This window comes from Cricetulus griseus (genome assembly GCF_003668045.3).
Source record: "Cricetulus griseus strain 17A/GY chromosome 1 unlocalized genomic scaffold, alternate assembly CriGri-PICRH-1.0 chr1_0, whole genome shotgun sequence".
Lineage (NCBI taxonomy): Eukaryota > Metazoa > Chordata > Mammalia > Rodentia > Cricetidae > Cricetulus > Cricetulus griseus.
Window position 1 is genome coordinate 145,482,034 of NW_023276806.1, and position 23,815 is coordinate 145,505,848.

At 37.0% G+C, this 23,815-nt stretch overlaps 1 protein-coding gene across 7 annotated transcripts in view; it reads left to right on the forward strand.

The window, feature by feature from the left end:
• The window catches only part of Nav3 (neuron navigator 3), a 219,292-nt gene that overhangs the window by 51,461 nt on the left and 144,016 nt on the right, over nt 1-23,815 (forward strand). For all 7 annotated transcript variants that reach the window (XR_004772196.1, XM_027392445.2, XM_027392446.2 and 4 more), the window contains 2 exons: nt 4,127-5,153; nt 19,597-19,712. Coding sequence is in view for 6 of the 7 variants with exons in the window: in XM_027392445.2 (XP_027248246.1) it covers nt 4,127-5,153; nt 19,597-19,712 (1,143 nt within the window). In the remaining variant the exon portion in view is untranslated. The remainder of the gene's footprint in view (nt 1-4,126; nt 5,154-19,596; nt 19,713-23,815) is intronic.

Consider the following 23,815-nt stretch of genomic DNA (forward strand, 5'->3'; position numbering starts at 1 on the left):
TGGATTTGCTCCAGAATTGTTGACTTTGTCACTTGCAACGTAAGGAAGCCAAACATTGACTGTGGGTTTTAGACATTTTGTAAGCCTGAATTAGGATGTATTTTCATTTTAAGTATGAGGAATATGTGTAAGCAGGCTGTCGAATAAAGTAGAGTAGTGTACTGGGCAGAGTCTCTTATATTATACATATCTAAATTCTGCTCAGTGAGGAAGACAAACATAATTTGAACAGTACCCATTTAGCTTCTCCATGGTGAGAAATATCATCAGAATCGAAATCCTCCAACTACTGGATCAAATGAATCTGGTCCAGTGTTTGGAGCTTTTGTGAGTCTTGCTATGTGTGTTATTGAGAACAAGTTGCTTTCTCTTATGAAGCTCTTATTTCCTTATTTCTGGCAAAGGAATGCTTATGTGTATGGGTGATTATTATAGATTTGCATATGATACCAGGTATGAAAATCTCACAAAATCCTTAAAATAATTCATTGACCTAAATAGTAGTTATGGTAGAATTGGTGACAATTGGTATCTAGATGGAAGAAGAGAAAGATTAAAAGAAAAATGTCATTAAGAGCCTAGAGATAACCAGTTATCACCAGAAACAAAGAAAGGCCATAAAGATGCAAGGTACAGTCGCACTGTTTGAATGCCTTTAAATTTTCATGTGAGGTATCTGTTCTTTTTTTCTATAAAAAAGATTTATTTATAGTGAGAAGATGACTTATTTGACCTTCAGAAGCATGTTACAGGGCGCAGGATGCTTAGTATTGAAGATGTGATTGGTCGAGCCTAAGGTTCCCATTTTACCCACTCCGTGGAAGCTATAAATGCTCCACTTCAGCTGCTGTTGATATGCACTCCATCATGAGGAGTCCAGGGACATTTCTTCATCTGGACATCTTTCTGATACTGAGAGATCTGTGGTTTGTCCTTTTGAAGAAACCTGAGGCTCCTTATTGCTGCTATAAAAAGACAGACTGGGGACAGATTCAGAGGTGGGCATGGAAAAGCATCTTAGATGTGTGAACTCAGCTGAAGCCAATTTTACAGCTGTTGCTAATGACCATTACTGTGTTGTATGTGAATGCCATAATGTAGAGTCCCACATGTCTCATTCTGGGTGTAGCAGTGTTAAAATCCTCCTCCTGTGCTTAAACCTCTATAGTCTTTATAGTTAATGCCCTCAGCTTGTTTTCTGTTTTCTAAGAAAATAGCATCATTACTTTTCTTGTCTGCCAGACATTTCCAAAACTTCCTGACTCATTCTTGCCCACCCCTTCTTATCCTCACCACAATTCCCAGGTCTTCACAGCCAGGTCTTTTTAACTAGCTAACGAAATTGCAAATACACAGTAGACTTAGACTAATGTCTTGCCTAAAAGGAAGGGAAATGAGACTTAGGAAACCTTGCTTGATTTGTTCTCAGTGACTGCTTGACACACACTGCTCCTTACCCAGAGGAGCTCAGACCTGAACAAGGTGCTCAAATTTCAAAGCACCAAAAATAGGAGTACTGCATAATTACAGAAAATTAATTAATTTAGCCAACATAGATGGTATCATAATAAGAAACAAGGTCAATGAATGAATTCAGCCCTTTCTATGCTAAACATGTTCTGCATCCTGTAGCAATTACAGTATCTGGAAGCTTGTTACATTTGGACACTGTTAGAGTCGGAAGAAGTGTTGAATCATAGCACACATGCAGTATGATGCCCAAGTAGCACATGATCACATTAACCTATAAGGTTCACTGTGCTACAAACACCAGACACTCAAAGAAAGACAATTACAGAGTCACACAGTGCAGGAGTCCTCATTTGTTGCGAACTATCAAATGTGTTACTTAGGCTCACTGGGTTTACTGTTCTAGAAAGATAAGCCCTCATAGGGCATATCCCACTTCATAGGGTTGTTGTGAAATACTGAAGTTAAGGAATCTTCAGTAGGCTTACATATGGAATGGTTATGTTAGCAAAATTATTTTCCTTGTAGAATGGACAATGACACTAATAGATTTTTATGCCAATGGGAGAGAGTTTGGGGAAGCCGGGATGGCCCTCTGAACTGTATTCCAGCAAAGTAGGCTTGAATTTTGTGTGACTGCATATTTTACAAATATATGTCCTAAGATATATATATATATATATATATATATATATATATATATATATATATATGGGAAAATGTATACTTCCTTAAATGTCATGACTACTCCTCTTGGCTTGAGCACTTCACACCCACTCCTTTAAGTCCTCTGTCCTGACTTTATTGGGAAGCCCTTTGTGATCCCAGACAACTCTTGTCATCTCTACCATTTTTTTCTGTCCATCTGAAATAACATGTGTCATCGTACAGTGACATTTATCTTATGGCTATTTTCTTTGTTCTAACAGGATTATACTGTGTAGGAGTGCCTTGAATCCAGCAGCCACTCAGTAAATACTAACAAATAATACAATTAGACTAGGCTCTGTAGATAGAGGGAATTTAATCAAATTGATTAATATTCCCAGAAAAAGCAGAATAACATGACAGTAATTTCTTAAAATCAGTAAACATGTAAATTTATGCTGAGAATCAGATTCTGGAGGGCCCCTGGGGAAGCTGTAAAGTGCAGAGATAATAGATACCTACATTTGAGGATTATCATAAGCAAAAGTAGAAATACAGTATGAAGCTGGGGAGATATCTCAGTATTTAGAAACACTCTCAATGCAGTTCCAAAGTCTTGAGTTTAAATTTCAGAATCCATGTAGGAAGGTAAACACAGTAGCAGCAACACACATCTGTAATTCTAGAGTTTCTACAGCTAGAAGAAAGGAGGAAGGGGAGGCAGAGACAGGAGCATCAACTAAAATCTCACAGTCTGGCTATCTTAGGAGAAGCAGAAACATTAAGAAAGATCCTGTCTCAGAACAAATTAAAAGGTAAAGGTACCTGTGGGGGTACAACACACACACACACACACACACACACACACACACACACACACACACACACACATGCTCACAAAGATTAAAATAGAAATGTATTCTTAAATTGTTTGCCCTAACCAATGCAGACTTCACATACACAAGATCTTGTGTTCAGTGTTAGTACCACAGACAGACAGACAGACAGACAGACAGACAGACAGACACACACACACACACACACACACACACACACACACACACAATATAATTTTAGTGGTTAGTTTTGTTAATAAATATAGTTAAATTAAAAGGCTACATCATTATTCATATTTAGTCATGTAACAAGTAGTAGATATCCTTATAACTTAAAATCTCTCCATTTCATAAGCAATGTAGAATATTCACTTATGAGAATGATCTATAGTGGTGATTGGAAAACAGAGAGTTTCTTAGGGGAGGGATATTATTTTATTTATCTTCAAATACATAAATACTGAGGACTGATAGATTTCATTTGGTAAGAGTAACTTGAGTAGGGAGCTGGAGAGATGGCTCAGAGGTTAAGAGGTTAAGAGCACTGGCTATTCTTCCAAAGGACCTGAGTTCAATTCCAAGCAACTACATGGTGGTTCACAACCATCTGTAATGAAATCTGGCACCCTCTTCTGGCCTGTGGGCATAAGACAGATGCTGTATACATAATAAATAAATAAATCTGAATTTATAAAGTAACTTGATTAGGTGTTGAATTTTCTTTCTGGTGTCCACACCTTCCAAATAGTATATAAAACACATAGAAAATCACATTGCAGAAGTAATTAATGCTACATAATATGTTGCTTTTCAGTTCAGAATAAATGTGTGTCTATAGTTAAGAAATAAGTGGAGCTGGAGAGATGCTCTACAGCAAAGAGTTTATAACACTCTTGAAAAGACATGAGTCTGATCCCAGGTCCTTGGCTAGTTCACAACCACCTGTGACTCCGGGGACTACGATGCCCTCTTCTGGCCTCTGCCAATAACTTCACTCGTGTGTGTGTGTGTGTGTGTGTGTGTGTGTGTGTGTGTGTGTGTGTGTGTGTGTGCATATGCCCACACACAAACACATGGATACCTATTTTTTAAGGAAGCAAAGCAATGTGTAATGTTTAATAAGTGACCAAGACAAATCAATCTTTCTCATTTTTTTTCTTAATTGTGTACAGATTCTTCTAAAGGACCTCAACCATCTTCAGGTATTAATGGAAATACACAGCCTCCCAGTACATCTGGGCAACCCCCAGCCTCTGCCATCCCTTCCCCAAGTGCCAGCAAGCCCTGGCGCAGCAAGTCCATGAATGTCAAGCACAGTGCCACTTCCACCATGCTGACAGTGAAGCAGTCGAGCCCAGCCACCTCCCCCACTCCATCTTCAGACAGACTGAAGCCCCCTGTCACAGAAGGGGTCAAAAGTGCTCCCTCGGGACAGAAATCTATGCTTGAAAAATTCAAGCTGGTTAACGCCCGGACTGCATTGCGTCCCCCTCAGTCTCCCAGTTCAGGACCTAGTGATGGTGGGAAGGATGACGATGCCTGCTCTGAATCTGGAGAAATGGAAGGTTTTAATAGTGGTCTGAATAGCGGCGGCTCAACAAACAGCAGTCCCAAAGTGTCACCTAAATTGGCTCCTCCAAAAGCAGGAAGCAAAAATTTCAGCAATAAAAAGTCTTTGTTGCAGCCGAAAGAAAAGGAAGACAAGAGCAGGGACAAAAATAAAGCCTGCACCGAAAAGTCGGGAAAGGAAGAGAAGGACCAGGTGACAGAGACAGCTCCTAAAAAGACTTCTAAAATCGCAAGCTTGATCCCAAAGGGCAGCAAGACTGCGGCAGCCAAGAAAGAAAGCTTAATTCCATCATCCAGTGGGATTCCAAAGCCAGGCTCTAAGGTACCCACGGCAAAGCAAACTATTTCACCTGGCAGTGCAGCAAGCAAAGAGTCTGAGAAATTCAGGACTACCAAGGGAAGCCCTTCTCAGGCCTTCCCCAAGCCCATCACCTCGGAGAAAGCAAGCACACAAGGCCTCTCTGCTCCTCAGGAGGGGAGGGAAGCTGGCCATGCATCTCCCTCTAGCTCCTGTGCTATGCAGGTGGCACACAGCAGTGGACAGAGCACTGGCAATGGAGCTGTCCAGCTCCCCCAGCAACAGCAGCACAGTCATCCCAACACAGCCACGGTGGCTCCTTTCATTTACAGGTGAGATGGCCTCTATAGCCCTGTGTTCACAGATCTATGTAGTTAGATGTGTAATATTAAGTTAAATGACCGTTTGAGGATGTTTCTCTTTGAAGCAACAGAACTAGAATTCTGTACAACAGCTTAGTCTGGGGAAACATTCTCATGTGTCAGGTGCTATTTGCTCAGAAACCAAGGCCTACAAAAATTAACCCACATCTTGTCCAGAACAAGATGGAATTGAGATGCCATGACTTTCTCATGTCCAGTTCTTCTTCATACTACCCTGTTACCTCTGGCACCTGGGAGCTGTCATTAGTATACTCTGTCCCTTAAAACAGTTGTTGAACAGAAGGTGCTGACAGTCAAATTTTTGTTGTCATGTGTGGATAAAGTATATCATGATGGTTAATGAGGCTGGCCTCAAGAGCATGCACATGCGTACTGAACCACCCCCCCAACTGCTGTACCATTTACCAGCTTCATGGCTTTAGACAAATTGCTTAAAATTTCCTCCTCTCATTCCCTTCAACTGATAGTAGAGATTAAAATAATAACAGGTAATTAATATATTTATTCTATATACAGTATAGCATAAATCACTGTTTTTGTAAGTATACCATTTACAAAGTAGGTTTGTAGATAAAAATAGCTAATATATGACTAGTATATTAACATTTGCTCCTTTATATTTTGTGCATTCATCCTACACTGAATACATTAAACACACAATTGTATATTATATCTAAAAATATGCAGACTACTGCACGGTTACCAAAGTAGCCCATTTTTCCTCTCTGGGGACTGGCCTCATCAATTAAAGCTCTGTCAGTCACTGGTTTGAGTCTAATTTAATTCACTGTCTACTTAGTAAAGACCTGACCATGGGAAGAATAATGTCTTCTTGGTCCCATCCTTTTGGCAGGTTGTCAGATTTAGAACAGGTAAGAAATTTTAAGAAGAGGAAGCAAGGCTTGCTATAATTATCATGGTGTCAGAACTGTAGTGAAATATTTTATTAGTGTATTGAATTGTGGCTTTTAAAAAATAAAGCCAAGAATCCTAAATGTTAATTTTTTTCCTTTGAGAGAAACTAAATAGTTTTCCCCGAGACTTTTCATACTGATTAAAGCAAAATTCTTAATTGTTGCATTTGATTTGTGGGACTTGCAACATCCCCAGTAAGTACCTCTGGTCAAATTGTGCTGACCTTAGTGACAGGGCATCTATGCCTTTGTACCTAAGAGGGTCTATTTTTTCTAGCTCCAAAGTCCCCAACTGGCTAACAAAAATTAAGATGACCAAGTCAAAATCCACAATTCAAGGATATAAGAAAAGCATGAAGCTTTAAATATATCATATTTAGCACATCTGTGAATTTCAAATATAGTGTGCAAAGATATCTATCATTTTTAAATCCAATATGAATGCCAATGAAAATGAATATCTATACTTACCTATTCATCAGCTTATTTCTGCAAGTGACTGCAGGCTTGTTTTTGCTTGTTTATTTGTAATGAAGCATTCAGCAAATGAAAATTTAGTGGATTGCATTAGAAAATATAATGTTTTTGATTCAGCACATTTAATCTTCATTAACATTCCAGATAACTATACCGCTATTGAATTTACCTATATACCACGCAAAATTTTTTGTTCATAATTCGTTAATTTTTAAAATCACATACATTTCCATGTACAGGGTCCTGCTGCAGATGGAATGATTAAGTTTAGATAATTAACATATGCGCTTTTGCACATAGTTATCACTGTGTCGTGAGTATACTTCATATTCCCTCAACAGTATTTTGCAGGCAATCTATTACTGTCACATGTAATCACTCTTTTATATTAAACCTTAGGTCTCCTAAACTTATTTCTCCTCTCAGAAAGAAATTCTGTGTCTCTGAGCAACAATCCCCAAAAGTACCCTTCCCACAATCATTACCACTAATACATGACTACTCTCTATTTCTGTGAGATGAGTTATTTTTTCATTTTTACATCTCAAATGTAAGAAAGACAGTGTTCTTTTTTCTGTGCCTGGCTTATTTTACTTACCTTCTTCTCCTCTAGATACATCCCTGTTTTCTCAATTGACAGGATTTCTCCTTCTTTATGCTTGAATAATATTCTGTTGTAAAGCATTTTGCAATTTCAATTTGTCTGCTTGCAGTTTAGCAGGTAGCACTTGTGGGTACGCTGTGTCATGCAAACTGATGCTCCATACACCTCAAAGTTTTCATTTCTCCGTTGAAAGTGAGTGTTAGAGATATGGGGTGATATAGGTCACTTACTAGGAAGGAGTACAGAGAGTAGGCAGAGTCTTGCATTACTGTTTAGAAACATGCTAGAGTTCTTGAGACAATGGCCCTTATAGCCACAGTAATTGCTTGCCAACAATGATTGGTCATGTGACTTCTAGTAATGTACTTAAGGATTTTGAACATCAATTTTCCTGTCTATAACATGGAGATGAAATAGTTGAACCTACTTCACATCACTTTTCAGGATTGGGCTGGTATTTAGCATTTGCCATGTCTTACACAGTCTTCTCCAAATCATTCAGTGATTGATAACAAATAGTTGTTTTAAAAGATTTAAGGAAGCAAGTCCATGTAAAATAATCATCATTAATGACAATAATAGTGCTTAGGATATTGTCAATAATATAAATAAATAAAACTAACAAAATACATTGCATAATACTCTAAATATGACACAACTATGAAACATTATCACACAATTTTATCAATGATGACATTATGTCCTCTAAAGACAGAGTTTTCAAGGTACATGCTTTCCCACCATGAGTAAAAGGTTTATATTTTTTATTTTTTTTATTTTTAAGGTTTATATTTTTGATTCGTGGCATTTTGAGTGTGGAACCACATACCTTTCCTCATTCTATCTCTGCTCATGTAAGAACCCTTTAAGAAAGAACCCTGACAAGTTTCATAGGAGTTGTTAATTATTTGAGATGGTAATACTCATGATTTATGACTTTATAATAGCAGTATCACCTTTTAAATATCATCTGTTATCATATGCCCATGGTGACTTACTGAAATCCTCCATTTTGTAAGATTGATAGCCATTTCCTGATTTAAACTTCATCCCAAATTCACAAGGATGTAATGTGCTAGTATTCCTATTTATCAGAAATATAGAAGCAGTCATGTAGATTCAGAATAGTAATGACCTCAGAAAATTATGGAGTCTGCAAGAATTTGCCTGTGAAACAAATTCTGACTGACTGCACACATTTTGTCTTCAGTGAGCCTGAATGGGAGGACATGCTGTCCTCTGATTGTCAGTTCTTTCTGCAATGTGGAAAGAATGGAATTATTATCAGGAAATTCAGACTAGGAAAATTCCAGTAAGACATTTGCAAACTTCTCAATCAGAACTCACTCATAGATGGGGCATGGTGGTGTAGACCTGTGAATCCCACAACTTAGATGGGAAGATAGGCGACTGCCTGGCCATGGCCCAGAATGGCCCAGAATGGCCCAGAAAAGAATACAATCTCAAAAAAAGTCATTTATAATAAGAAATTGTGGCTGGGTGTTTGTTGGTGGTGCATGCCTTTAATCCCAGCACTTGGAAGGCAGAGGCAGGTGGATCACTGTGAGTTCGAGGCCAGCCTGGTCTCCAGAGCGAGTGCCAAGATAGGCTCCAAAGCTACACAGAGAAACCCTGTCTCGAAAAAAACAAACAAACAAAAAAGAAATTGTAAATTGTTGTTGACTAGTACAAATTAACATAATATATATTTTGCATATGAACATATACACATATAATATTTAAATGTACTTAAGTAACCTACACAGAATTAGAAGATTATTGGGCACATGGTAATTTATTTTCCTTTTTTCAGCCTTACATGGGTCTTTCATAGTATTTTAGTTAGGTTAATTTTGCTATGATAAAACACCATGGCCAAAACCAACTTGGAGAGGAATGGGTTTATTTCATTTTTCACTTCCAGGTGATTGTCTGTCACGGAGAAATTCAGAACAGAGAATCAAGGAGGTTAGGAACCTGGAGGCAAGAATTAAAGCACAAACCATGGATGAACATTTTTTACTGGCTAGCTCCTCATGTCTTGCTTAGCCTGCTTTCCTACATAACTCAGGACCTCCTGTGAATAAATGGCACTTGCCCCATGTGATGGGGCCTCCCAAATAGATCATTAATCAAGAAAAATCCTCACAGGCTTGCCCATAGCCCAACTTGGAAGGTACATTTTCTCTCCGAGGTACTTTCTTCCCAAATGGCTGTGGCTTCTGTCAAGTTTACAAATTCATACCAGGACACTTCCTTAATTGCCATCCCTAGTCCAATACTAGTATGTGCTTCATAATTTTTTCCTAACCAACTGTATATCCAGAGTCCCATAAGTACAATGTTAGGTTATGATAGTTAAAGGGTTTCATACAATCTAACAGCTAATACAGTACAACATATTTTACATCATTTTTGTTACTCAATTCTCCCTGCAAAGTAATGAGTATTATAAATTAATTGTGATCCTTACTTAATGAGTAGAAATGACTAACATTTAAAAGGTGAAGAATTTAAGAGAAGATAGTAAAGTTCAACAGAAGAGGTTCTTAACAATCACAGCTTTTTGAAATTGGAATAGACTGCCTTAATAAGTGTTAACTTGTCCACAGAAACATCTATGAGATGGTAAGACATTTGACAGAAGGGAGACAAAGGGGAGTCATCACATACTTTTCATATACCCATCCTTCACTCTTTAGGTGAATTGCAGTACTGATACAAAGGTAGGGGATGTGATAAGAATATAATGAAATACATGAGACATTGCTGATACAAAAGTGCATTGTATTAGAATTTATATTGAAGAAAGTTCTTTTTAAAAATTTTAAAAGCAAGTATAGCCAATTAATGTCTAACAGAGAGGTTAAAGTAAGAAGTGAGATTAAAGGAAAAGTTTGATTCTTATCAGGTGTCTAAATCTGGTATTTGGTGATTTCACAATCCAGGTTAAAAGGAGCAAAGGAATAAACTATGAAATGACATATACATTCTAAAAACAATAATAACCACCGAGACACACATAATAGATTCACACCCTTTGTGGTTTAAGAGACTAAAGAAAACAAATGGGGCAGAAAAATTCATATTGTGTTCTCTTAATCACTTGCCCAGAAAGTATCCAGCTTTTAGCTAGTCCCATCAATTCTTTCAAAACACAACCTGAGTCAGACATTTCTTCAAATTTCCATTTCTCACTAAATCTCCAGTGAGTCTCTCCACTCTTACTTCCAGGTTCTTTGCAGTCACATCTTCATACTGCCAACAATTTTGCAAATGTAACATATAGAGAGATCCTTGGTTTGTGATAATTTATCTCATTTTTTGACATGATATTGACGTAAAAGTGATATGCCACACAGCGGAAAGTGTAGTTTGCTGTCCCGGTTTTGATTCTTTCTTGAATTGGGGATATGCAGAAAGATGCTTTCATTGCTGCTCGGCCTTAGCCAGAAGCTGCATCTCCCAGTTAGCTGTGAGATCTCCTTGGTGAATGGGCAACAATGTACAGTATACCCACAGCTGCAATGACTGATGTTCAGTAAGGCAGCTGTATTTGATGTATTTTTTAAATCACTGTTGTCAAGCTATGATAAACTTTGTAAGTGGAGAATACGTATCCCATCCGTCATATGTAACCATCTATTGGGTTTCTCTTAATCTTCCCAAATAAAATTCAAAACTTAACTCTGCCCTATAAAGTACTACAATAGCTTTCTAGATATCATTCAAGGCATATTCATATATCCCCCTAGCACATTGTAATGCAGCAGTCATTCTGTAATACAAACTAATTAATTCTGCTCAAGAGCCTTCACAAACATCCTCTCTGCCTCTGGAGACTATCTTCCAAATCATTGTAAGCTGTAACTCATCTCCACCTATAGGCAATTTCTTTGCAGAGACCATGTTGGCCATGTACTCTTGAGAACATCCACTATGTCCTAGCCAGTATTTGTATCTCATATTCCCCCTAGCTCTTGTTATTTTTTGCTATTTCCTTTACTTATGCAGTTATCTTACAGGTCTTTGGTGGCCTGCATATGTACTGTAAGCTTATAGCAAGCAAACTTTTGTCTTTTAAAACTCATGATTTTGGTTATCTTTATACTTGAATAAAAGTTCATTGTGTATACATATCATAATGTTATTATCAGTTCATGGGCAGCTAGACTGACCCCATTTATCTATCACAAATATAGAATGAATGAATATTAGTGAACAAGTAGCTGTGTAGTAAGATAGAGTCTTTTAGGTTTATGCCAAGGAGTGGTATACAAGGGTCATATGACAATTTTTGAGACATCTCCATGCTGATATCCACAGTGGCCATATAGTTTTTACATCCCCACCACAGTGGTTCTTGCCCTACAATCTCATCAGGATCTTATTATCCCGACAGCAGCTATTCTGACTAGGGTAAGATGGAATCCAATACTATTTGTAATTTACTTTTCCATGATGGATAATTATGTTGCATATTGAAAAGTTATTTCTTAGCTATCTGTTTACCTCATTTGAGAACTGTCTTTTCTCCCACCACCTATTTTTTTTTAAATTTGGTTGGGCTGTTTGTTTCTTCATGTTTTATTTTTTATTTCTTTGGATATTCTAGAAAGTAATCTGTCACATATAAATCTGACAGAAAAACCTTCTATTATTGAGGGAATGTAGGATAGGATAAACCTTGCATATCTCATATTTTATTCACCTTCCATTGTCCCAGATACATTAGACAAGAAACAGACTAAGTATATTATATTGTTCAGCAAGAAGTGAAAAAAAATCCCTAGGCCTCAGCATTACAACCTCATGAAAAGAGGAAAAATACTTTTAGCTCTCAGAATCAGAGAAGTAACCACAATTACCTAGAATCAGAAAGGTATGTAGTGTTCACATTACCTCCATTTCCCTTCCTCTTGCTTTGATAATTGTAGACTTACAAAAGAAACCTGGGGGAGAAAGGATTCATTCTGGCTCAGAGTTCAAGGCTACAATCTATCTTATTGAGGAAGTAAAAATGGGAGGAACTTAAGGTAGCTGCTCACTGTGAATCCAAAGTCAAGGAGCAGCTCGGCTCATGTTCCCCCTTTTGATAGAAACCAAAATACAGCCAAGTTATAGAACTACATAGAGTAGATGGCTCTTTCCTCCTAATTATCCTAATCAAGATAACCATTCATAAGCATGCCCAGAATCCCATTTCTGAAGTGATTCTAGATCTCATTAGGTTGGCAACTGAGATTAACAACACTTAAATTTTCAGGTCATGGGCAAAATTAAGGCAGATTTTTGTTCAAAATATATGAGGGATGGTCTCTAACCTAGTTCCTGGTAGAGTCTTCCTTTGCCTCTAAAACAGGGGTTCTCAATCTTCCTAATGCTACAACCCTTTAATACCATTCCTCATGTGGTGAACTGCAGTCATAAAATTTATTTTGTTGCTTCTTCACAACTGTAATTTTGCTACTGTTATCAATCATAATGTAAATATCTGGTATGCAGGTGAACCACTGCTCTCAAACTTCATGAATTGGACCTCCACTGTCTGTTTCAGTGTTTTGGGGAAATTACTGTTTCTTTCCCTTGTCTTACTTACTCTGTTATTGCTGTGAGGAGACACCATAACATAGGCAACATAAAAAAAGCAACAAAGCAAAAGCACTTAATTTTGAGACTTGCTTACAGTTGTTGAAGGTTAGTTCACTTTCGTGGTAAGGTACACACAGGCATGGTACACACAGCTATGGTATCAATAGCTGAGAGCTTCATATCCTGATTGTCAGGTAGCAAGCTGAGAAAGAAAGACTTGGCATGGCATGGAATGGGTTTTTGATACTTTCAATCCATGCCCAGTAGCATATCTCCCCCAACAAGGACACATCTTCTAGTCCTTCCATAGCATTTAATCAATGGGACACTAAGCATGCAAATATATGAGCCTACAGCAACATTTTCATACAAATGAAATGCTTTATGATATAAAAGGGACTTCTTGGAGGATAAACTAGGTTAAATGTCTATGAAGAAGCCACTTGCTGACCTTCAGAGTACTTATCTTATGATGTGTATAGGAAGTTCCACTTATCCTAGCCTTTCACTATAGGATTCATTTCTCTTTGTTCTTGAGTTCTGCCTTTAATTATCATTAGTAAAAATTGGTTTCCTTCATGGGGGTTTCAATACTAACCTGTTGTCTCCTTAAAATATCTAAAAAAAAAAGTCATTCCTATCTGTCATTCTTTGTCTATTCCTTTCCCATAACCTGCTGTTTTGAACTCTACTTTCTTTTCTTTTTCTGTCCATTTATAGCAAATGCCAATAAAATAATATGTTAAATATAGTGCAGGCCCCTACAAGCAAAAGAGTTGAGGAGGGACCTGCCTGAGAAATTCACAGATGAGAAAAATATCCCTAGCTGGTAAAACATGACTAATGAAGAAAAGAAAATCACTGAGCGTTGTAAATTTAGTAATTAAATATAAATTGCATCCCTCTGTAACTCTCTGTATTTGTAAAATCAGGTTAATGAAATGTTACTTTAAGCATTTTCTTCCCTTTGGTGTAAGATTATACCACTTCTCAAACAGCATCATAGACTGCTAGCAGAGATTTGGGTCATAAGTTTTGTACAGTTGAGATTTACCAAGGAAGTGACATGGGAAATTGTCATTTGTATATGCTATACTCTGAAAGACATTAGTTTCTAAAGTGCTCACTCACAGGGTTTGAAGCTTAGGTTATTTGTTAAACAATAAATCGAGTAGGAGGAGCTGGAGTTTACAAAGACTGAAATATGGAACTTACAACCATCTTTCAGATGAAGCATTGCACACCCTCAAGCAACCTCTGCAGAGTGTACTGCAGCTGTAGATTTATGGGAACTGGGCATAATTGGTCATCAACACAAACTAAAGATTATTGAATTCTTGCCTTGGAAGCCTGTCTTTTGCTGGGCTGGATATATTTATGTGCATTGGGGAGTAGTTTAAAGGCCCTCACACTGCAGTGTTTTAAAGATGAAAATGCACAGATGCTGCTGGAAGATAGACTATTGTATTGAATCCTGCTGTAGGTTGGCACTCTCTAAGCATGGAAGGGAATAAGCAACCTTTCCTGAATTGGGCTTTTGAATCTTACTTTCTGATATTCCAGAAAAATAAATAAATTTGTAGAAAATGTAAAGTAATATTGCTAATACCTTGTGTATTATATTGTGTATTATATATATGTACTATATTTACTGTACCTAAAATATCTTTTAATTTTATTAATTGTGCCCCTAAATGCTACTTTTAATAGTTTAGAATTAATGTTGCACACAGTAGTCATGTCTTCAGAGCAACCTTCAGTGTCTTCAGTTTATCCTTTATTTTTACAGCATCCGTATTTTAAGGCCAATTTTCAATAATTTTCTTTTATCTGGGTTTGTCTGATATTTACCCATCATTAGACAAATGGACTTATTTTTCTACAGTATCACATAAATAATGCTATGTTCACCCCATTGCTTACACTAAAAGTATTGTATTATATGACTACAATTTCTATTTTGTGGCATAAGATTAGTCTGCTTCTTTAGGACAAAATTTCCTATAGTTTTTAATTTTAAAGTTAATTCCACTATATCTAATAAATATCTGTAGAGGAAGATATTTTGAAACTCTATGAAAAATATTTATCTCCATTTACTCATAACTGTTAACACCCATTGAGGTTTCTTGCCTGAATCAAAATTATATTCTAATGATGATTATTTCATAATTCCATTTTCTTATGTGTTTATTTCATGCTTTGAGAAAGCAGTTTCTCTGTTATTTATCCATCCAAATTGTAATGACTAATGGAATCCAATTTTATTTCATGGGTTATAATCCATTGCCACCATAATTTACTTTCATGTTTAAATTTCCTAACTATGCCACTGAGAGATCCTTCAAGCTACTTTGTATGCCCTTTTAACAAGCCTTACCACTCTGTGAGACTCTCTTTCTTTGTTGCTTAATGTGTTTTTTACTCATCTTGTACTTTCCATAAATTATCTTCATCTGTTATTTAATGAGCCCTAATTTCTTTTCATGGAGAATTATATTTTAGACCATGTTAGTGCTTCTAAGTTTTCTAAGTGGTCAAAACTAAGTTAACTGGGTAAGAATATACATATGCATTTATATCACAAATTATGCACTGTTAAATTTAGGTCAATATAAAAGTACTCACTTTCATAAAATTTCAATTGTGATAGTGCTTAATATGTGTTATCAAATTTCTTAAATGGCTAGTAAAGTATAACATCTAGAATAGATCAGTTGATGTTGTCACACTCAATATTGTCTCTTTTAGACTGAACTGTCTATTAGTGAAGGGAACTTGAAATGCAATACTGAGTGTACAGAGGCATTTAAATGCAGCAAAATTGTCAAAGTAGTTATTGCTAGTTCACCATTTATAGGTAGCATAGTTCAAGTATTGGTTAAGCATTGGGCCAATGGTCAGACAGCTAGAAACTACAATTTGTTTAAGTTTAGTGTTGTTGAAAAGACATTATACCTGACCAATACTTGTTGCATAGAAAGTACATAAAATGGAGGTTCATTTTTATGCTAATCATTGTGGAGATTTAGATTTATTAGTTCTACAAGTTAACATTTTGTAGACCTGGAAAACTAGAACTGGACATTAACTAAACAGTATTTGCCAAGCTACATGTCATAGATTCAGTAGATACATGTAATGTGCAACATCATCATGCCAATTTGTGTGGGAAAATAGAGGATGGCCTGTAGTATTCAGTCTGCCAAATTGTATCTGTGGATTTTGACATCTTCATAAACTGTTTCATAACAAGAGCCAAATATTCTTATTCCATTATATATAATAGTCACAGGAATAGAGAACATTTGAGAATTGTCCAAAAACTTGGCTTATTTCTTTGACTATTTATAGTAAAAGGTAAAATAACACTGATGAGCATAGATTACATCCCAGTAGATCAGAGTTAAAATCTAATTCTACTACTTTTCTAATTAAAAAGGGCTAGATAAATGGCAGTTTTGTAAAATACATGGAATCAACATGCCTGATCTGAACTTGTGAACAAAAACCAGGGAGTTCTAAGTTCTTTTGAAAATGATGTGAAGTTTAGTGTCTCATGTTTCTTTTAATAATTAATCTATATCCTTCTAATTGCTGCTGTAAATGACTCTTTTTGAGAATGCCATGACATATCCACCAAAGGACTTGAAAATGAACAATACTGTCTTGTGCTGTAAACTAAAAAGACCAAAAGAAAATCAGCTAGAAGTATGTACTCCTGAAATAACACAATCAAATGGAATCACCTGAGTTAAGACTGGGCAATTAGAAATGTGAACACACTTTATAAGTGTCTCAGATGAGGGACAACAGAGGCACAGGCCTCAGAACTGAACATTCGTCTCATGTGGTGAGGAAGGTCTTCACAGTCAACTAAGAAATGCTTTCTAAAAGCAAAATCCCTCCTCTCAAGACATTGTAAATCTTCTCATGCTCCATACAGACTGTAGTAGAGGGACAGCCTGTGAATTTTTATACGTATTGTGATCACCTAGTCTGCCTCCCATGACAACTGCTGGTGTTGAGCTAATGAGAAGCAACTAGCACTGAGCTTTAGACAGTCATTTCAGTAAACACAGAAAGTAACACAGCTTCTGAGAGACGAATCTCTGAATACTAAACCTGCAGGATTTCACACCAATCTTGGCTCAAAGCCAGCTTGCCAAGGCAGGGTGCCTATTTGACACTGCTTGGACATCAGTCAATCAGCCTTCTTCTGGGACTCCAGCATGCATCTATACTCAGTTTTTAAACTTGCTCAACATGTAATAAGAAGTCTTAGAAAAGTTGAGGGGACATTTTCCTCTTTATTCAGACAAAATACCCTGAGAGGTCACCAAGATACAGTGTTTCCAAGGGATTAGTCTTGACTAGGCCATAGTGGACTCCAAAGTTAGTACAGTGGGACACACAGTATACAGCAGGAACCCAGGGGGTAAAGATGAATCAAAGTAAGCTGTGAAAGTCATAGGTAGCCCTTTTAGGAATGATGGCTAGAATCCATATGCCTCAGAAAATTGCCTCTCCAAGTCTTTGCTCATACTAGTAACTGAGTTCACAATTATCATGCAAGACTCACGCTTTTCATTGCTTTTTACAGATGAATGAGTTGAAATTTACTTGATAACATGATTTGAGTTAATGGTAAGCCCCAAATTATACCCTAACCAAAAGCATGCAGCATTGTTTCAATCTTACTTGTTTATCCTTTATCCACCAGTAATACTGCTTTACTATTACTGCTGGTTGCAAGTTACTCATGCACTTATCAAGTATTTGAGGGAAACCAATATACTGAACATATGGCTAGACATTAGGAAGCAAAATGGAGAATTTTGGCTGTAGAAATGAAGGACTGTTTCTTGAAGAAATGAAAGGTCTGATATTCAAAATGTCCACAATATATCAAATGAAGTTAAGGATGAATATGACAGTTAAGTGAACACCACTGAGGTCTTTGCTGCCCCAATGGTGTAGAATGGGTTAATTTAATAATGACACTTTTCTCTCTTACATTTGCTCTACTGTTTAAGGTCAAATAAAGTAGGGCATCTCTGCTGGACATTAGTGGAAGGTCAGCATGGCTTGAGATATAAATTCTTGCTTTGTTTCTTTTTCGAGTTTCGCTTGGCATATATGACACGTCCATAGAAGGATGAATCATAGATTTAAAGGATTGCTTTAAAAATAATGAGCTTTATGATATTTATACCTGCCATTTCAGTAACAATTATAGTGTGTGTGAGTGTATGTGAGTGTGTGTGTGTGTGTGTGTGTGTGTGTGTGTGTGTGCGCGCGCGCACACGTGTGTGCGCTTGTGATATTATATATGTCTGAGGCATAAATTCACATTTGTTCATTGTGTGCATGAGTAATGTGATGCTCCCATATGGAAGCCAGAGAGGTTAATTTCAGGCACTTGATTGCCACCCATTTTATATTTTGAGACAGGATTTCCAACTGAACATGGAGGTCACCAATTCAACTGTATTGGCTGACCAGTGAGCGCCAGTGATATGCCTACCTCTGCCTTCTTTGCTCTGGGATTTTAGACATATCAGTGCATCTAGGTATTTATGTGGGTGTTGGGGATCTAAACCCACATAAATGGTTGTGTGGTACACACTTTACAAACTGAGCCACTCCCTTTCCCCTCTTTCCAAACTGAGCCACTCTCCTTCCCCTCTTTCCTTTGCCATCCTTTCTCTCCCTGCTCCTACTAAGCCCCCCCCACTTCAGCCCCACCGTATATCCCTGGCTAGCTTTAGACTCTGGATGTTCTCGTCTCTACCTCTGAAGTACTGAGAATACTTCCCTGCCCAAGGTGATGGCCAAATGTCAACTAGTTCTGATTATCATTGCTTACATTGTATTTTTCTCAAAGCCAATATTTAGGATAAAAACAATAGGTTAGTCAAAAGTGACTCAAAGGTATATTGAAATTGACTTCACTGATAAATATTTCTATAGATGTTCTTAAACCAAGAAATAATTATGGATGACATGCAATGCTTGAGACTCAGTACTGTGAATGAAATTTTAAGTAAGGCAAGTAGGAATCTCATACCAAAAACATGGTCCAGCAGCACACCATGTTGTGCCAGCTTGATTCCTGTGTCTCAGTGGTTCATACTGTGACTTTCTCAAACATGAGCTTTTGAATCAAACGTGTACAATTTTTAATCTGTATCAAGAGATTCCTAAAATGTTCACCTGTGTATAGAGGAAAGGAACTGCATGAGGTAAGACTGGAATATCAAGAGTACATGATTCCTTTGTTGAACACTTTCCATTTCAATATACAAACCCCTGCTTGTTACCCTCAGAGACCAAGTGCACTAATTACATGCACAGAAATATAAACATGTAAAAGATCAGTGAAAGGATTTGTTTCTGGTTGTCTCAAAGTTCCAGAATCCTTGTAACTAAAACATTACAGTTACAGTGATAATTTGCCTCCTATTTGCTACTTATTCTTATGCATTATATTTTAGGATCCATTTTATAATGTAGGCATTAAAGAGAGTTTCAATGGTTTGGTATGACTGTCGATGGATACAGGTTTACAGATGCAGAAAAAAATCAGGAGATTGGGGTCAACACCTACTCATACTTTGGTGATGTATATAAAATAAGTTCTAAAACTCTCATATGGAGGAATATCTGTGGAGCATCCAGTCACAGGAAGGTTATTGACCTTGATGGAAAATTCATAATGAATTGATTTCTTGCACTAGAGAACTACTTTGATGAGTTATTGGTGACCACAGTTGTTTGTCTCTGTCTCCTCGGTTAACTTCAGAGCACATTCAGAAAATGAAGGCACCTCTTTACCATCTGCTGACTCCTGTACCAGCCCCACAAAGATGGACTCTTCATATAATAAGACGGCTAAGCAGTGCCTAGAAGAGATATCTGGTAAGTGCACAGCTGAGTAACAGGGAAGTCAAAGCTCAGAGTTTTTGTAATGTCCTTGAAAGTTCATTTTCTTAGGTCATATTTGCCCAGTGATTTTTGCAAAACTGGATTCTGGATATTTCATGGTGCAGCATTTCTCACGTATTTGAATATTCTGCTCAGGATGTTCTCTTTGTTACTCTGAAAAGTGTGATATGAGTGGTGGTTCTTTCAGAACCTAAAAGCATAATTTTATTGAAGTCATTTTCCCTCTAGGGAAACATCTAAGGTGAGTAGGGTGCTCGTTGGATATGTACAGAGATTTGAGATATGCTAAAAATTAAGCACAACTGTGAAGTTTGTTACTAACCCAATCCTGTTCTTTAGTTAGTTATGTGATGTTTATAATATTTCTACATTGTACATCTTGGAGAAAATCTAGTTAAGAAGATGTTTCCTTGTATAAATGTAGGTGATATAAGAAAAATTCCAATTCTCCCAAATACGATTACCAGATTTTTAATTGTATGAAAAGGGATTTTCTGATTGAGTTGAGTATTTTCCCAGCCAGTCGGATAAGCCTAGGGTTATATGGAAAGCCTTTCATATAATTACATATATTTATATAATGTATAATATATTTATATATTTATATTTACTCCCTTATGAGGACCCAGTTTCTTAGAAAACTATACTGTTATTAGTTGGAGAGAGAATTTAAGACATTTTGATAGGGTTGCAAGTAGGTATCATTCATTGTCCTTTTTTCCACCAAATCTCTGGGTTAGCCCTCATATGTTCACTGCCAAGTCCAAAGGCAAAAACTAAGGAACATTTGAGTTTTAAACATTTCTGTATTACTTCAAGGCCTCTAAATCTATTTTAAAGCTCAAAAAAAGTAACAAAATCACAACTTGGGAGGTTAAGAAATGTCTACACTTTGATAGCCATAAAATCCAATTCAGCAAGCATGAGCCCTTTCTGAAATACCTATCTCTGAGTAGTGACAGAAATGACAAAACAACACTCCAGGTGTAACTTTTGGAATGAAAATGACTGATACCATTAGGCATCTGTGATTTCAGATGGCAAATATAGCACAGGGCCACTACAGGGAGGGAGGATAAATTATGATATGAAGATATCCAGTGATGTATTTATAGACCACAGATATTACAGAGAAATGTCAAGTTGATGTTGTGTCCTGTATTGTGACAAGATAATCTATAAACCATGGTGTCAAGATGCTTCAATTGCAATATTAAATGTGCATGAACATCTGCATTATGACTATGAAGTGCAGTGCTTCAGGCTATAGCTGGAAGTAAACTTGGGTAGAATTTGAATTGTAATCATTGTTTCACAAAGGGACACTGTTTCCTGAAGGTAATATATCATGGAGTAGCTCTGAAGGAATAAATAATCCATATTTAATTTTACAGCTTCTTATTCTGTCTACATTGAACCAGTTTTTATATTTGTAATTAGTATTTCTAGTTAATGTTCTGGTTCTTTAATAGAATATTTGAAAATATAATAAAAACCAGATATTAGTGTAATAACGTAATGGATTTAATAGAAGGATTGGTGTTTTGTAGAAATAGGGGTGACAAATTTGAGGAAGGAAAGTAAACAGAAAATAGATGCTGAATTGAGTCCCATGATATTATGTCATTTTTATTGTTTATCTGGTAAAATTGGCTTTACCTTCTTAATCACTGTTCCTCCTTCCAGTGCAACCCATTCCTTAATCTGTGGTATTTTAAGGCTTTGAATAAATGGTTCCCCCAAGAACTTAGCCTCTTCCAGGTACCTTGTCTCACAAACTCCTGAGCTACACATTGTCATAGTCAGTGCCTAGGCCTGGGCATCATCATTTTGACTATTCTTTTAATATATATATATTGTTCATTGTGAATGTCTGTATATGGTATCTGTCCCTGGTACCCACAGGGGTCAGAAAACAGTGACAGATCTTCTAGAACTGAAGTAACAGCTTGCTGTGTACCACTACCGGAAACTGTAGTTGGACCCTGGTCCTTTAACCACTGAACCATCTCTCCGGCTCCATAAATCCTATTCTTGCTGCTTGACATTCCCTTTGTTCCTACTCTTCCCGCTGTTCCCTTAACTCCACGATAATTCTGCTAGGATTTACAGTTTATGAACCTCATGTTTTCTTATTGCCCATACAAACTGTGTATGTCTTCTTCCTTCTTGATCAGCTTAGTAATTCTGGTAAGGGAAGAGTTGTCCTTCCCATCCCCCACACATCCCTAATTCCTTTGTCCTTTCTTATTTTATCAAAACAACCAGTGTAGTTTTATTAAATTCCTCACCTAGTCCATATCAATGATGAATGAGTAAGATGAAATCTACATGCTGGTTGAGGTGACTCACCCTATACTGATCAGTTCAGCCTTATAACTTTCCAACAGCCCCAGTAAACATGGTTTCCAAATCTGCTCAGTCTCTCAGATTCTCAGTAAAATATTACCCCTTTCATCTCAAAACTCCAACACTGCCTGTCCCAGTCTTTTTAACTGTTAACCTTGATGCAACTTTACTGAATGGGATGCAGACAAAGGAAGTCCATGAACTCTGCTTCCATGTCTACCCACTCAGAGTGTTTACATCTACTTAGTACCTGTTTCCTTTGCTTTCCTTAGACTGTCTTCTCTTTCACATTCTAATACACCCCGTCTTTACCAAACCATCTCTTTAGGCCATGAAGTGATGATGTATCTCTAACTTCAATATAACACAAATAGCTTCCCCTTTGCCTTCCAACACAGCTATAATTTAGTTCTTTTGTCCTATACTGAGTAGCCTCCACACCAGCTGCTAATCCTTTCTCATTGTTGCCCTAGGTCACTCTAACTAGCCTTTTCACTTCATGTCTGCACTGAAATTGCTGTTAATTGAAGTTGACATTGTTGGAAACCTGGTGAAATCCATGGATTATGCCTCATGGCTCATTTTACTCACCTCTGACCAGGAATCTGCTCTCTTAGAGATAATCCCTTTAGAAAAGGAAGTTTCTGGCTTGATCTTGAAATTCCATTGATTTTCCCCAAACCTCAGTTTGTTCTTTCCTGGTAACCTTTACTCATTATGCATTTTCACCCTAATTTCTTATCATTGAAACAATTCAGCTTTCTTTGAATAACTTTTTTATACATTCTCCCTTGGTAAGCGACAGTAACTCATGGCTTTGGATGTGACCCATATGGTGATAGCTCACAAACATTTCTCTCCTCTCATCCTCTCCCTTTCAACCTGACTCAACTGTCCAATTTCTTACAGATATCTACTTAAATGTCTCACAGAGACTTCCAAAATGCTATATTTAAAACAAACCCTAAAGCTACCTTCAAACACCCTTTGTTTGCATTTTCTCCATTTTGGTGAATGGTAATGAAAGCCTCTAGTGGCTCAGGCCTGAGACTTATAATCATTTGTGATGCCATATATCCTCTAACACCTGAGGACTAGTCCATTGCACTATGTTACTGACCCTGTGTGAATTGTTTGCTCTCTGCACTCAGAAAGTGGGAATAAGCTTTTGATATATTTCTCGATATTTGATGTTTTGATATTTTGCTTAATCTCAGAAATTCAGAAGCTCAATAACTACTGATGACACTGTATACACCATTCCATCAGAACTAAAGTGCTGTTCTGGTAACATAACTCAATGAGAGAATACTATCTCTCTGTCAAGTGATCATCCATAAATTGAATTTAAACTCTGCAAACAAAATACTAATGTGCTAAATAGTTAAAAAGAGTAGAAAACTTTTATTTTGAACAGATATCTAGAACAGAGCCCCTTCTTTCCATGTCTGTTTTTGTTGATTTTATTAACTGGTGTATCCCAGTTTGTTGTTGGTTCATAAGTCCCTCCCAATTACTGTTTGTGAAATTAGTAAAATGCAAATATTATTCATATGGGACCCTTTATGAGGAAGACCATTCCTTGGGGTTTCTATTGCAGTGAGGAGAAAGCATGACCATGACAACTCTTACAACAAAATGTTTTAATTGAAGTGGCAGCTTATAGTTCAAAGGTTCAGTCCATTGTCATCATGGCAGGGAGCATGGTGGTTTGCAGGAAGACATGG